Raw genomic sequence first — 16365 nt, forward strand, 5'->3', positions numbered from 1 at the left:
TTACTTGGATGGCATAAAAAAAAATCAGGAGACGACCTCAGCAGTGGGTGAGAGGCAATCAGGAGCCCCCTGGGGAGAGACGAGGGGCTGCCAGGGCCAGGACTGTCCCATCAGTTCCGGCAGCAGGGACAAGGAGGTAGGGCTTCGGGAAGAACGCTTGCCTCCTTCAGATTCGCTTAAGAACTAAATAAATCACTTATGGACAAATATATATAATCTCATCAAATAATACCAAGGCAGACTGAGCAAAAGGAAAGTCTCCCTTCACCATTTATCCCCGACTTCCCCCACCCCGCCTTCCACAGAAGTAACCACTATGGCCAGCAGGCTGTGTTCCTATGAATTTTCTTCTGCGTGTGAAGTATTTAACAGAAATATACTGACTGTCATTTTAAATTTTTTTCTTATATGGATTCATAATATACTTATTGTTCTGCAACTTGCCTTTTCCACTTAGTCTTTTCTGGAGATCTTTCCAAGTCAGGACAGAGGAAGCTAACTCACTCCTTTGAGCGGCTTCATGGCATGCCCTGGAGGAGAGGGCCATGGCTAAGCTTCCACTTCCCCGGTGACAGACAGTGTGGCAGAGCTCTGCAGGGGTGGGGGGAGGACGTTTTAGGCTGGATACGGAGATAGGGAATCTACTCCGTTACAAGATAGGCATATTTTGAATTAAAATGCTGAATATTTTGCAAAAGGATACAAATGCTGACATGCCCTTCAGTGGTATATGACAGCTTGTGTGTCCTTACACCTTTACTATGATCAAATGTCATCTCTCTAATGAGAAGACGATCGGATTTGCTATCTAACAAAACAGCCAACCAGTGACTCCTGTGGAATTGAGCTGTGACCTGGAGCTGGTGGCTCTGAGACCCCCATTCTGGCCAGAGGCACCCCAGGCATAAAGACGCTCACTGAGTACATCTGATGGGGCCAACTGTAGCCTGTTCTTGGTGACCCAGGGGACAAAGACATCTGGGAACACTTGACAATACTACAGAAAGGATTCCTGTGAGTTGTCTAGTCCAAACCCAGAGTCCCAAGCCCTGGCTGATGTTACAGCTCCTTCCACATCACAGCTGCTAAGTTGTTCTGTTCTGCTTACACATCCGGCGATGGGGGCCATCACCCTCTGAGACACCCTGCTCTATCCTTGGGTTGCTCTGATGGTTAGAACAGTCTTCCTGGCCAAACTATAGCAACAGAAAGTAATAGATAATTCTCACTCTGGTGATTTAGAAATATGTCTGCAAATTTGTTGATACTACTTCTCTGAAATGTAGAGGCTAATTCTGCTCCCCTGGAGTTGTGCTACATGACTCACTTCTAACAGACAACGGCAGAACTGACTGACTACATCATACTGTTTTTTCTCTAATTTCCACTGACTTTTATCTCATTTTTCCCTGAGAAGTAAGGTCAGTAAAAGAACACAACTGGCATGTAGTGGGAGGAACAGTGGCACGTGCCTGTCCTCTCACTGAGGTCAGTAGTTCCAGACTGAATTACTGCAAACACAATGAAAATACAGACAGAAAAACGGCGCACAGATCAAGAGCTGCTGCTCAGGAGGTAACTGTATCAATATAAGGAACAAATCAGAGAGCAGGGTTGGTCCAAAAGACTTGCTCTTTTGGTTCTCAAGAGTGTTTTTCTTATGTCTTGCAGAACTAAAAGTCTATTCAGCCTCATTTAAAAGGGAGTTAGCCAGCTGACACAGTGTGTGATCTAACATGAGAGGGCTGTCACCATGTGTGACAACCTTCAGGATGCTATTCCATTGTAGCTTTTGTTTTCTTTCTAAACTTATTTTCATTAGGAAAATTATCCAATCTGGAAAAACAAGAAATCACAATCCAATCCACTTCCTTTTTAGCTCTCTTTCAAAACATTAAGCACATCCTCACTGTCAAATATCGGAACATCCCAGAGTTTGCACACATCTTCCTGTGGGGAGGGGTCCTGTTTTCAGGCATCCACTCAGAGGGGCAGGGAGAGCGGCCTGTGCCCGGGGGTCCTGGGGAAGGGCCGGCTGGAGGGAGCTCTGTTGGGAGTGAGGAGGGTGAATTGAGAGGGGCAGGGAGCCACCATTTGGAATGACCTGCTTGGGACGGATGGGCCTGTATAAACCCCATCTGTCGGGACTGTGCTCTGGGGGCTGAGCGGGTCTGTCCTGTCCATCTGCACATGCAGCCTGTTCGAAAGGCAGGGCATCTCAGCTCCAATCCAGCTCTGACTTTGAGCAAGTCTCTTCCCTTCTCCGATCCTCAGTTTCCCCACCTGGACAAGGAGGGTTGGACTAGCTGTTTTCTCAGTGCCCTTCGCTCTAGGCCTGGGCCCCCCTGTGCGCCCCCCCCCCCACTGCCGACTCAAGGCAACAACAGAGCGGTGCTTGGAGATAAAGACAGACTAGCTGAGTAAACAACGAATTTGTCTCCGTGTCACCCAGCTAGAATGCCCCAAGTCCCTTTCTTTGGCCATATAAGGAAAAAGGAGAACAGAGACTCACTGACACAGGTTACAGGCACAGGGCTGAGGAGAAAGCTATGCTTGATTGAATAACCAATAAGGAGATAAATCAAATGCCACTCACCACCTCCTTTTAGTCACACTCCCCAAAAGCCTAGGGGCTGGGGCACCCAATGGGAGGCAGTCGCCATGCCCAGGCCTCCAACGACTCACTGTGAAAGGTGTGGGTGGCCTTCCCCAGAACCTGGGTGGCAGAGCCTCTGCCCCAAGACCAGCCTCCTCCCCGCCCTCCTCCTCCCCTGCCAGACCCCATTCGGTCTCTAGACTCTAGGCATGTGGGAGCACTGCCCACAGGTCCCCTCCTTAGGAGGTCATAATACCCCTGCTGGTCTCCCAGTCCCTGATGCCTCTTCCTGCTCCAGTCCTCTCCCATCCAGCAGAGAACCATGTTCCCAGAGTACAACTCTGATTGGTGCTCAGGGCAGTCCAAAACCCACCTTCCCTCAACCTACCCATTCAGAGTTCCTGGGACTCCCATCTCTGGCCTTCCTCTGGGGGTATCATTAGCCATGTTTGGACGGGCTCCTTGGCTTTCTCCTCTCCATCTCTGTGTTCATGTGGTTCCCTGAACCTGAGATACCATGCCTGTACTTCACCCTCTGAGACACTGTATACCCTACAGGTTTACCTTAAACTTCACCTCCTCCAAGAAGCCCTCTCTGATGCCTGCTCCTGACTAACCCTGCTCACTCCAGTGGACCTCAGAGCCCACTATCTGTGGCTTGCTGAAGCACCTCATTTGATAGTCATTTCTGCATTTGAGTGGCTTCCTATGCAGCATAGAACCCCTGGAGGGCAGAGCCAGAGCCTCATCCACACACGGTGCCCAGCACAGCTCTGAGGGGCTGCTGGCACTCACCAAACACTGAGATGAAACCAAAAGAGAGGCTCCCAGGATGTGGGGGTAGGTAGTGAGAATGGTCTGGCCTCACAACAAAGGAAAGGGTCAGCTGAGAAAAGCCAAGTGATTTCCGCATGAAACTACAGTGGGGTTCAAGAGCGCAGACAGGCACAGCTCATGGACTTTGGAGTCACACAGACCTGGGTTCAAATCTTACTTGTGCCACTTACTTACTGTATGACCTTGGGCAGGTCAAACAGCCAGCATGGGCCTCAGTCTCCTCATCTACAATACCAAAATGGATTGTAATACCCACTTACAGTCTGCGTGATCATTAAATGATATGATGAATTCATGGTACCTGCTCAGGTAAGTAGCTTGGAATAAAGAGTGAACTCCCTAGATCACCTGTGGAGTAATTACAGTTCACGATTGCATAATTGACATCTGTCATCTCCTCAGAAGTAGAGGGTTTCTTTCTTTCTCTCTCTCTTCTTTTCTTCTTTCTTTCTTTCTTTCTTTCTTTCTTTCTTTCTTTCTTTCTTTCTTTCTTTCAGTAAAGCAAGGGTTTATTTGCTACGCAGGAGGAAAGTCAGAGAAAAGGGGCCTTGGTGACAGGTTCAGGGGGTTAGACCAGGATGAGCTGTCCATTGCTCCCCTGATTGCAAGTCTCTTGGGATCCCTTAGAGCTTAGGAGAAAGAGAGAGGCAAGGAATACACACCAGGGATGGGAAAAGAGGGAGAGGGACAGGGACAGATGGGAGGCACGGGCTTGCTTCTGGAAGGGAGAGCGCCTCAAAGTGGAGATTCTTATTAGCCCCATTTATGAGTAAGGTACTGGGGCTCAGGGAAGTGACCGTTCTTGCACCAGGGTGTTCAGCTAGGGTGACGGTGATGGTCAGCACCTGCTCCATCTCTGGGCTCCGGGGGGACAGTAGTGAGAAAGAAGGTGAGCAGCTCATTCCCTGACAGCTGCCACCACAGTGACCTGAGGCCAGTGCTCTGGGCCATCTTTGGCCAACATTCTGCCCTGGAGTCAGATTTCAGCTGACTCTGGGTAGACCCTGACTTCCCACACGGCCAGGCTTGAAGTCACATGACCAGCCAATCCCAAGGCCTGGTCCAGAGCTGTTGCCAAGCCTGCTCTATGCCTTTGTTCCGTCTGCTGTGTCCCTCCTGCCTCCAATAGAGCAGGGTCAGCAATGGCCAAAGGAGGGACAGCAAAGTGGGATGGGGAGGTGCTTGGAACAGGCGACGCAGCAGCAAGGCCACTGGCGTTTGAGAGATTCAAGGAGTCCTATGCAGCAACTTCACACGACAGGGCCGCTGCAGGCTCAGGTGGCCTTTTTATATGAATTAGAGAACAGTACACTCTCTGGGTGAACAGAGCCCCATACCACACCTTGGAGAGCAGAACGTGGGTTGGACTTCGACTGCTGCCACCTCCTTGTGCACTGAACAACATGCACCACCACCCAGGGCCACCCTGTGTACCAAGCACCACTGCAGAACTCGGCCCTGAGATATGGATGTGACTCAGACAAGCACCAGCTTCTGAGAATCTCACAAGGAAGCCAAGGCCCTAGGAGGACACAGGAGGGGAAGCCCCTAACTCACTCCACAGTGTAAATATTCCCATTAGGGGCAATTTCTTTTTTTTTTTTTTTTTTTTTCATTTTTTTCATTTTTCTGAAGCTGGAAACGGGGAGAGACAGTCAGACAGACTCCCGCATGCGCCCGACCGGGATCCACCCGGCACGCCCACCAGGGGCGACGCTCTGCCCACCAGGGGGCGATGCTCTGCCCATCCTGGGCGTTGCCATATTGCGACCAGAGCCACTCTAGCGCCTGAGGCAGAGGCCACAGAGCCAACCCCAGCGCCCAGGCCATCTCTGCTCCAATGGAGCCTTGGCTGCGGGAGGGGAAGAGAGAGACAGAGAGGAAAGCACGGCGGAGGGGTGGAGAAGCAAATGGACGCTTCTCCTGTGTGCCCTGGCCGGGAATAGAACCCGGGTCCTCCGCACGCTAGGCCGACGCTCTACCGCTGAGCCAACCGGCCAGGGCCCCATTAGGGGCAATTTCAAGGTACCAACGTGCATCACTGAAGGGGACTCGGGAAGAGATGTACACAGCCAGCTCTTGCAAGCTGGCCCTGGACCGTCACTGGGAGAAAGAGAGGCTTCAGCTGAATCCAGAGAGGGAGAAGTGGTGGGGACAGGGGAGGACACTGCCGCGGGCGAGAACAGCAAGGGCAGAGACAGGAGGGAATGAGAGCTAGTAGGGAGCACACTGTGAAGGGCTCTGAGCGGGTTACGACTGACGAGGGACTCTGGAAGTCTTCTGGAAGCTGGTAATGTTTTAGTTTTTGACCTAGATGGGGGCAGGGTGTTATAAGCCTGGTTTGATTCATTAACCTGTACATTTAAGTTTTATGTACTTTTCTGTATGTTTGTAATATTTTACAAAAAAGATAAATATCACATTCAGGGATAATCACAACATACGATTATTATATTATATTTCCTTCAAATCTTTCCCCTGGCATATACTTATATTTATTATTCAACAAAAATTTTCATGTAGAAAAAAATAAGTTCCCTATGCACACACCATAAAGAAGAACACATTTCAACATTGGAAACAACGTGGCATAATGAAGGGAGTGTGGGTTTCGGAGTCAGAGACATCTGGATTCAAATCCTGCCTCCCAGAGTGCGCCCTGGTGGCCCTGCGCAGGCGGCTTGTTAGACTCTCCGAGCCGCTGTGTCTTCTGCCAGCGGAGAGGTAATGCCCACATCCTGCATGGCGGTTGGGAAAATCGGAGATGACATATGTCCAGTGCATGACACAGAGCCGGTCCACAATAGACCCTCAATACAGGTAACATACAAGATGTCTTACATGCAAGATACTGTTATTAGCATTGTTTTTAAAAAATTGCAACTGAAAGCCTTGCCCTGAAAATAAAGAGCTAAACCACAGAAGTTAGAGAAAAGATAACCCCATAAAGATAAAGACAAAGTAGAATTTGTCCTGAGAATAACCTCAATGGTAAGGAGACTCAAAACCCATTGAGGTCGGAGAGGTGATTGAAAAAAATGAGATGTTTAGTCTGATGAGGAAGATGCCAATGGTATAAGATCTGTGCAACAGATGTATCCTGTGTGCAGCACAGAACAGAAATAAACCCAACAAATAGGACTTACAGGGAACTAACTTCTTCAGGATATAAGAAAGGATAGTCTCAATAATAGAAGGGTAAGGAGTGAGCTCCCCATCACTAGAAATGCACAAGCAGGAGTTGCAAGAACACTCGGTGGGAATGAAGAAAGGAGGTGGTGCAGGCCCCCTGAAGCCGCGCTCTGGGGCTTTTGCAATCAGCAGCATCTCCTCTGTGCAGCAGCACACAGGAACGTGCAGAACGGCAAGCCTCACACAGTAAAGGACATGAGGAGACCCTTGCTCATCCTACCTGGTTATCGATTTTTAGTTCCACCAGAGAAGTGTTGTGTGGAAGAGCTTCCACCAGGCGCAGGATCCCAGCTCCGGAAATGAAGTTGGATTCTACGTTCAGTGTCTTCAACGCCTTGTTCTCCTGGAGCATCTCAGCGAGGGCCTTGAGTCATGAGAGAAAAGTAAGGGTCCCCATGAGTCACCCTGAGCAAGGCTGGAGCCCCTCTTGGGTAAAATCTAAAACACTGAGGGACCTTGCTAGGAGCAAGAGTCCTTTGTACACGTGTGCTGTTCAAGCTGCGGACCAAAAGAGATGATATCCACAACTTCCCTCACCAACCACCATGTGTCTCTCCTCCCCTCCCACTGGCCATGGCTCCCGAGCCCCTGCCGGGTCACTGCACGCTCCGCAGCCTGCACCCAGGGCCCCCACTGCATGCAGACTCTGCTCTCCCATTCAGCCTCCACTCTCGCTGCTCCCTTGGTGGGCTCCTCCCAGGTCCCCGTGCATGCCCAGTGCTCTCCCACCACGTAGCCTTTGCTTACCCTGTCACTGCCACCTGGAACGCCCTATCCTTTCTGCTTCTCTTATCCAAACCCTGCCCATCCTTCAAGGCCATTCTCAATGCCCCTTTCTCAGACAGCCTTTGCTGACACCGCCAGCTAACTGTGGCTGACCTCTGGAACGTCATAAAACTTATCTATAACCTTCCTCATGGGACTTGTATTCCCTGCTTTAGATTGTTTTGATACTGATGTTGTCTCTCCCAATAGACTTTCTACCCTTCGTGAGCTGAAAATCCACCTTATTCACCTCTTGATGCCCACAGTGCCCATAGCGCCCATAGTGCTCAGCACATACGAGGTTCTCAGTCACTGTTTACTGAGTGACCAGTAGGGTGCCAACCTCCCTACCCTCCCTAAATATTCTCATCATCTCTTCTATTCCCTGTTGTTGTTTTTCATGGAGTTGTGTTCTCTTGTCTGAGCAGCAGAGAGCAGAAAGGGAAGTCTGGGAAACCACACCACTGGGCAAATGACCAGGGCAAACGGGAGAAGACAGCTCAGGTAGCCCCCAGCACGTTTGGGAGGAATGTGGCCAGGAGGTGTAGATGACAATCAAAGCCTCTGAAGGAAATGAAGTAATTAGCAGTGGGTGGAAACAACATGTCATGGAGGAAAGGAGACACCAGGGGCTGATGGGCCAGGATGTGTCATCTGGGGGCCCCGGTTGTCTGAAATGATGATCTGAGCCAGGAATGCCGTGCCCCCCACCCCCAGCCCTTACTTACTGAAACCATCACTCCCTCCTCAGCCCTGCTCTGTACTCCCAGCATGGCATGCCAGCCTTCTCTGTGACCCTGAATAGGTTGGATCCCTCCAAGGGGTAGACCCATTCTGTGTCCACTCCACAGCATCCCTCTCGCTCCCCAGCAAAGGCTTGCCTGGGCCTGATAATCACAACATATAACAACCAGTAGGCAAGTCTACCAGGCTGATCCAAGTAGCTGAGCTGGTATGCTGGTAGCTGAGCAGGTCCTAGAGGCACTATCGTACAGCTGTCAACTCTGCTGGACCAGAGTGGAGGTACTGGTGGTGAGGTGGGCAGAAGAGCTGGGCAGGCAGTAGGGGGACATACAGAGCTCTGGCAGCCTTATTTACCAACCAGCCCAGAGCATATCAGTATCTGACACTGGGTATACTGGTATGAATGGGCTGACATCAGCTGTTGGCCTGGAACAGAGTCAGTGCGCCGTAAACACTTGTGGAGCTGAGCCCAGTGCCAGCACGGAGATGTTGGTTTCTGATCTATGACATAGCAGTGTACAGGGCATGTGGATTTGCCAGCCATGTCTCCATGGGTAAACTCAGGATGCACTAGAGATCTCCTGAGGTCAGAGGTCATCTATCTGGGAACAATGAGAGACGTTGAACTATTTCTATCATTTCAAAAATATTAGAGGAAATTATGCTACCTATTTTCAAAACTCAAGAAGAATTGATTGTTACTGAATAGATTTCAAAGCAAGGAAAGTTATCAGGAACGAAGAAGGGCATTACATAAGGATTAAGGGGTCAATTCTCCAAGAAGACATAACAATCCTTTTTGTATGTGCACCTAAGAACAGAGCACCAAACTACACGAGGAATAACTAATAGAACTGCAAGGAGAAATAGAAGAATCCATTACTGGAGTCAGAGATTTCCACAGCCCTCTATCAGAAATGGACAGATCCAGCAGGTTAAAGATTAGTAAGGACATAACTGAACTCAACACCACTATCGTTCAACTGGATGTAAGTGGCACCCATAGACTGCTTCATCCAACAACAGGAGAACACATATTCTTATCAAGATAGACCGCATTCTGGGCCACAAAACTCACCTTATTAAATTTACAAGCATAGAACTCCTACAATGTCTGCTCTCAGACTCCACTGAAATTAAACTAGAAAACAGTAGCAGAAAGATAACTAAAATAATTCCAAAATATGTGGAGATTAAACAACACGTTTTCTAAATAACATATGGGTCAAAGAAGAAATCACAGGAGAAACTGAAAAGTATTTTGAACTAAATGAAAATGAAAACATAACTTATGAAAATCTGTGGGATACAGCAGAAATAGTGCTTAAAGGGAAATTTATAATATTGAATGCATATATTCAAAAATAAGAAAGATCTAAAAACAATCATCTGAGTTTCCATCTTAAAAAACTAGGGGAAAAAAAGCAGAAGAAAATAAATAATAAGAATTAGGGAAGAAGTCAATGAAATTAAAAATAGGAAATCAATAGAGAAAATCAATAAAGCCAAAAGCTGGTTGTTTGAAAAGATCAATAAAATCCACAAGCCTCTAGCCAGGCTAAGAAAAAGAAGAGAGGACACAAACGACTAATATCAGAAATGAAAAAAGAATATCACTTCAGTTCCCATGGAAATTAAAAAGGTAATAAAGGAATACTATAAACTCTTATGGATATATGAAATGGAGCAACTCCTTAAAAGATAATTTTCCAAATTTCATGTAAGAAGAAATAGACTGTTTGAATAGGCCTTTATCTATTAAAGAAATTGAATCAATAGTGAATAGCCTTCCAAAACAAAAGCACCAGGCCCAGATGGTTTCACTGGTGAGTTCTACCAAATATGTAGGGAAGAAATGATACCAATTCTCTTTCAGAGGATAGAAGTAGAGGGAATACTTCCTCATTCATTCTTTGAGGCCAGCATTATCTTAATACAAAACCAGACAAAAACATTCAAGGAAAACAACAGACCAATATCTCTCATGAACATAGATGCAAAAATCCTTTTAAAAAATGGCAAATCCGACAATGTACAAAAACAGTTATACACCATGACTTTTTATCCTAGGTATGCAAGGCTGGTTCCACATTAGAAAATCAACCTATATAATCCATCACATCAATAGGATAATGAAGAAAAAGCACACTAGTATATTAATAAATGTAGAAAAAGCACTTGTCAAAATCCAAAACACATTCATGATTAAAAACTCAGTAAACTAGGCATACAGGAAAACATCAACTTGGTAAAGAATATCCACAAAAACCTGCAATTAACATCACACTTAATGATGAGAAACTTGAAGCTTTACTACTAATATCAGGTTCAAGGCAAGGATATCCCTTCTCACCACTCCATTTTAACATATAGCTAATGCAATAAGACAAGAAAAGGAAATAAAAAATATATCGAATGGGAAGGAAGAAATAAAACTGTAGATGAGGCCCTGGCTGGTTGGCTCAGTGGTAGAGCGTCAGCCTGGCGTGCAGGAGTCCTGGGTTCGATTCCCGGCCAGGGCACACAGGAGAAGCGCCCATCTGCTTCTGCATCCCCCCCCTCCTTCCTCTCTGTCTCTCTTTTCCCCTCCCACAGCCAAGGTTCCACTGGAGCAAGGTTTGCCTGGGTGCTGAGATGGCTCTGCGGCCTCTGCCTCAGGTGCTAGAATGGCTCTGATTATGGCAGAACGACGCCCCAAGATGGGCAGAGCATCGCCCCCTGGTGGGCATGCCGGGTGGATCCTGGTCGGGCGCATGCGGGAGTCTGTCTGACTGCCTCCCCATTTCCAGCTTCATAAAAATACAAAAAACAAAACAAAACAAAAAAACTGTAGATGACATAATTGTCTATGGAGAAAACCTGAAAGAATTGACCCCTCCAAAAAAAGCCCCTCCCCAGAACTAAAAGTGATTATAGCAAGGTTGCAGCAAACAAGATTAATATACTAAAACCAACAGCTTTCTTCTGTACCAGCAATAAACAAGTGGAATTTGGAATAAAAAACACAATATAATTCACATCAGCATCCCCCGAAATGAAATATTTTATGAAATAAAGCTAACAAAAATATGCAAGATCTATAAAAACACTACAAAACTCTGATGAACAAAACTGAAGAACTAAATAAATGGAGAGATAGTACATGTTCATGGATAAAAAGACTCAATGTTGTCAAGATGTCAGTTCTTCCCAATTTGAGCTATATGTTCAATACAATCCCAGTCAAAATCCCAGCATGTCATTCGTGCATATTGACAAACTGATTGCTATTAAATGGTCAATTACCATCCCTGATAAGCTAGTCCTGTACTTTTTACTTGTTATTAGTGTATAATAATAACACAACACTGTAATCCTTTAGTTGTCTGCTTGGCCAAATGGACCATAAGTTCATGGAAGTGGGAGCTATGACTGTTTTGAGCACATTTGTAGTCCCAGAGCCTAATTCAGTGCTGGACACAGAAAGACTCTCAATACATTTGTCTTGAATGTTTAAAAAGAAAAAAGAATTGGTGGCTACATTATAATAAGTACAATTTAATTTGAACAGCAATATTTTAAAGACATGAATAAAAAAATAAAATAAAACTGGTCATCAAGACCCACTGATGAAGACAATGATTTTAGATATGGAGAAACTGAGGCACAGGGAAGGGCAGGTCCTTGTCCAAACATGACATGTTGAATGCAGAGAGATCCACGTGACTTGCATTCAAATCTCAACTCCACCTCCAGCTTGCTCTGCAACTTTGGTCTCTCATCCAAGTACTAACTGGGCCTGACACTGCTTAGCTTCCGAAATCGGGCACGTTCAGGGCGGTTTGGCTTTAGACATCTTTTTCTGTATCTCTGGATAAAGCAAGTTTCCCAAGCTCCCTGCATCCCAGGTCCTTCATCTGCAAAGTGGGGAGATCAGGGGTGGTTGTGGAGATTAACTAGGATAATGTCCAGGTGGTGCCTGGGTAACAACTGTGTGTCCACATCCTCTCCTGGTTCTAGCCTAGTGCCTTTCGCACCACACAAGGTTCTTCACCAGTGTGATATGGCCAGTCCTGAGGCCACAGGCCTTCAGTTTACACGCCACCCACCCTCAGTACAGCAGAACAGAAAGGTACATACATACGCCACGGGGTCATTGCTCCGTGTCCCCACAATGCTAAACTTCTTCACGTACGAGTTGTTCTTCAGGGCTTCTGCGTAGGCCTTGAGGGTGGGTATGGGGATATTCTGCAAAAAGAAAGGCAGGTAGTGACCAGCAGCCCTGCCAGGGGCAGGCTGAACAGACAGATGGGGAGTAACTATCTCACATGTGCAGTCTGATTTGTAGTGATTCTCTGACCAAAAGCTAAACAGGCAAAGGGTTCTGGCTTTGCTCCAGATGGCTGGCATTTGGGGAGAATTTCCTGGTAAACAGGTTGAGAAAATCCTCAGTGAAAATTTCGGAGAGGACCCACAGCTCCCTCTTTGTGCACACAGAGCGGAGAAGGAAAATATCAAGGCAGTGACTGCAGAGGGGTGTTATGCCAAGAACTCAGGCCTGGGGCTATGGGGGTGGGCAGGGGCTTGACCTCTGCCCCAGCAATTGGCAGTGTTTCCTGTTTGCTCTGTGACTCTGGGAAGGTCTCTTCCCTTCTCTGGGCCTGTTTCTGGAAAATAGAGGTGTGTGTGTGTGTGTGTGTGCGCGTGCACGCACATGCGTGCATGGCGGTTGACCTAGATGATCTTTAAAAGACATCTGTTCCAGAGTGTCTCAGTCTTGCTGCACATCAGAGGCTCCCAGGGAACTTTTATAAAATGCTCCTGCTCTCAGGCCTGCTCCTGACCAAATACAATCAGGATCTCGGAAGGGAGATTATAGGTCTGGACATGGGCATAATTTTTTAATTTTCTCAGGTAAAATACACGGATCTAGTCCAACTGCCTAATGTGCAGAGGGGAAACTGAGGTCTGGAGAGGGTGAACCCTTGCGGAGGCCCCACAGTGAAGGCACAGGGCCCGGGCCACACCCCACGCCCTGCAAGCTGGTGTCGCTGCCAGGGCCTGCCAGGGCGCACAGTCGTGAATTGCGCCTGTGTCTTCCTCCAGGCACATGGCAGACAATGGAGGCACTGAGAGAGGTCCTGGCTGTGTTGCAATGGTTCTCTCATTTCGGAGTGTCACTTTAGCCCCCCTCAGGGACCAAGCATGGAGGCCAGGTGGAGGAGAACACTTTGAACACAGGTTTCCAATCTGATTGTGCTCTGGGGCTGGCAGTCACTTAAAAGAAAGTGGAGAAGAGAGGAAAGAGGAGCTGGGGACCTAGGGGCCTGCTTCTTGTCTGACTGCCACCGCTCCCAGAACTGATCCCACCGGCCTCCAGGCTGGGCAGCAGCAGGTGGGCAGGCAGCTGGGCTGCTTCTGAACCCCTCCTGCAGCCTGCCCAGAGGAGGAGCCGGTCCATCTGCCCCTCCTCTGCCCTTGGTGGTCACACAGGACAAGTCCTGAGAAATATGGCTGACAGCTTGGAGTATGTCTTTGCTTGGAGTGTGTCTTCAGATATTTGGGCTGACAGCTCCCCCCCCAGGGCTGCAGAATGAAGCTGAATATGTACATGGTAGAGCAGCACAGTGGTCCTGGGGTGGCCTCTCCCAGGCCTTTTCCAGCCTTGAGACCATATGCAGCCCTGTGGGTGTGACTCATGACTGTAGCTCAGAGAAGCTCTGTGTTTTTTGTGTTTGTTTTTTATTTTATTTACTGATTTTAGAGAAGGAAGAGAGAGAGAGAGAGAGAGAGAGAGAGAGAGAGAGAGAGAGAGAGAAGGGGACAGAGGAGTGGGAAGCATCAACTCATAGTAGTTGATAGTAGTTGTTTCTTATATGTGCCCTGACCGGGCAAGCCCAGGGTTTTGAACCAGCGACCTCAGTGTTCCAGGCCATTGCTTTATCCACTGTGCCACCACAGGTGAGGAGAGAAACTCTGTTTTGAATAACATGGCAGGCTTCCTAAGCTGAAGCTGGGTTGGCCCCAGGGTGACTATCTGGGCCTGGTGTCAGTCCTCCGAAAGAAACCAGGACCACGGGACGTGCTTGCTTACACTGGCCGCCCCTCTGAGAGGTTCCGCCTGTACCCTGATCCAAATGCACACAGAGTTCAAGCAGGTCCCCTGCGCTCTCTGTACAGCCAAGCCTGCGCTGACTGCATCCTGTAGCCCCTCCCTCAGGGGAGGGGAGAGGGCGGGGACTTACCCGGATGTTGTTGAGGTTAACCTCTTCAAGTTTCGGGTCGTTGCTCTTTATCCGCTCCAGCGTTTCCTCCACATCTGTTGAATTTGGTTCTTCGTCGGGCACGGGCTTGTACTGTGTCGGTTTAATCACACCTAGAGTGGCCCACAAAAGGCAGGTGGCACAGAAATACAGGGCTCACTTTCCCTCCACACAAGCACACCCCGGAAGGACCGACGGCAGAGTCCAGGGCATGTGACAAGGGTGTGGGCCCTGCTTGGACTCTGTCTTTGACATCCTGCAAGAACTAGGTGATTTCCCTAAACTCTCTGAACCTCGGTGTCCTCATCTTACAGCCTGTGAACAAGGGCTCTTGTGAGGATGAAAAGCAACGTGGATGGGACAGAAATTATCCTTCTGGGGAGTGCACTCAGGATTCTTTTTGGCACCCGTTTCTCTCTGGACCAAAGTGCCAGCTTGAACAACGTGCCTGAGCAACTGAGACAATGCAATATTGGCACAGGAAAAGACCAGGAGACTCATGGGACAGGAGAGGCACCTGAGACAGAGCCGTGTAGATGCATGGAAGTTTACGATCGAGGTGGAGTCCCAAAGCAGTGGTGAAAAGACACACGTTGCAGAGAATGACAGGATGAAGAGATGGACCTGGAGATTATTATGCTGAGTAAAATAAGCCAGGCAGAGAAGGACAAATGCCACATGATCTCACTTATCTGTGCAGTCTAATGAACACAATAAACTGAGGAACAAAATAGAAACAGAGGCAGGGTCACAGGGAACAGAGGGACAGCTGTCAGAGGGAAGGGGGATGAGGGGACTGAATAAAAGAAGGTGAATGGATTAGGCAAGAACATATCTCTATAACACACAGACACAGACAGCAGAGCGACAAAGCCAGAGGGAGAGGTGGGGTGCAGGTAAGGGGATGGGGGGCAAAGGGGAGAAAGTGGGGGTGGAAAGAGACTTTGCATGGGGCCTTGAAGGGCACTAGACGGTGTGTAGAGGGTGTTATATGGAGTGGGGCACTTGAAACCATGTTCAATACAATAAATTAAAAAATGAAAATTTTAAAAAAATGAAAATTTGACCTCATCTCATTCCACGCACAAACAGGAAGTCCAAGTGGATTCAGAAGCTGCAGAGAAGTAACCCTCTGCAACTTCTAGAAGAAAATGGAGGGGGACATTTTAATAACACTAGGATAGAGAAAGCCTCTGTAGACCAGACACAAATCCCAGGAGAGTAAGAGGAAAAGGTGGATAGATTTGGCTACATAAACATGTAAACATTCTGCCATGAGCCAGACAATATGAGGAGGAGGAAGCAAGAAGTGTGAGGACGACTCCCCATCACGGAGCCCTCGCGGGGAGAGGGGTGCGGAGCCGAGCCGGAGCCGGGCAGTCTGGGCGGCGTACTCACTGTTGAGTCCCTCCTTGTTCACGATGGAGCTGCTGCCCAAGGCCTGGTAGTACTGCTGGTTGCTCATGAGCGTGTGCATGCCCAGGATCGCTGCGGGGACACGGGAAGGGCCCATGACTCCCCTCTCTTGGACAGAAGAGCTCCCCAGGCACGGGCGCTCCACACCCGCGAAATTTTTGCTTCCCAGAATGTCAAGAAACATGGCATTCTTTAATGTCTCATTCTAAAAGCATGAGAACTTTTAAATTTTATTTGCCTCCATGTACATGAATGTCAAATCTCTATCATTAGCCTGGACTTCTCTAGTCCCTGGCCCCAGGTCCCCAGATGTCCCCTGATGTCCCACTGGCATATCCAACCCAACTTGGCCAAAGCAGAACTCATCTTCCCCAGCAACAGCCTCTTCCTTTGGATCACCTTCCGTCTGGTCAGCCTGCCTGTCCCTCAGGTAGAACCTCAGTGACCTGGCACCTTCCAGTCCCCACGCTTCTAAACAGTGTCTCGTCTGCCCTACCTCCCACTCTATCACCCTCGTCTTGACTGAGGCCCTGTCATTTCTTGACTGGATGGTCATAGCTGTGTAGTTGCTGG

General features: G+C 48.3%; 1 protein-coding gene across 1 annotated transcript in view; it reads right to left on the reverse strand.

Annotated features, from left to right (window-relative positions):
- TMOD1 (tropomodulin 1) overlaps nt 1-16365 on the reverse strand; it is an 86955-nt gene that overhangs the window by 13121 nt on the left and 57469 nt on the right. The window contains exons 5-8 of the mRNA XM_066256694.1: nt 15775-15864; nt 14359-14489; nt 12254-12361; nt 6846-6989 (exon numbers count right to left, since the gene is read on the reverse strand). Of these exons, the coding sequence (XP_066112791.1) occupies nt 6846-6989; nt 12254-12361; nt 14359-14489; nt 15775-15864 (473 nt within the window). The remainder of the gene's footprint in view (nt 1-6845; nt 6990-12253; nt 12362-14358; nt 14490-15774; nt 15865-16365) is intronic.

Source organism: Saccopteryx bilineata, chromosome 2 (assembly GCF_036850765.1).
Source record: "Saccopteryx bilineata isolate mSacBil1 chromosome 2, mSacBil1_pri_phased_curated, whole genome shotgun sequence".
Classification (NCBI taxonomy): domain Eukaryota; kingdom Metazoa; phylum Chordata; class Mammalia; order Chiroptera; family Emballonuridae; genus Saccopteryx; species Saccopteryx bilineata.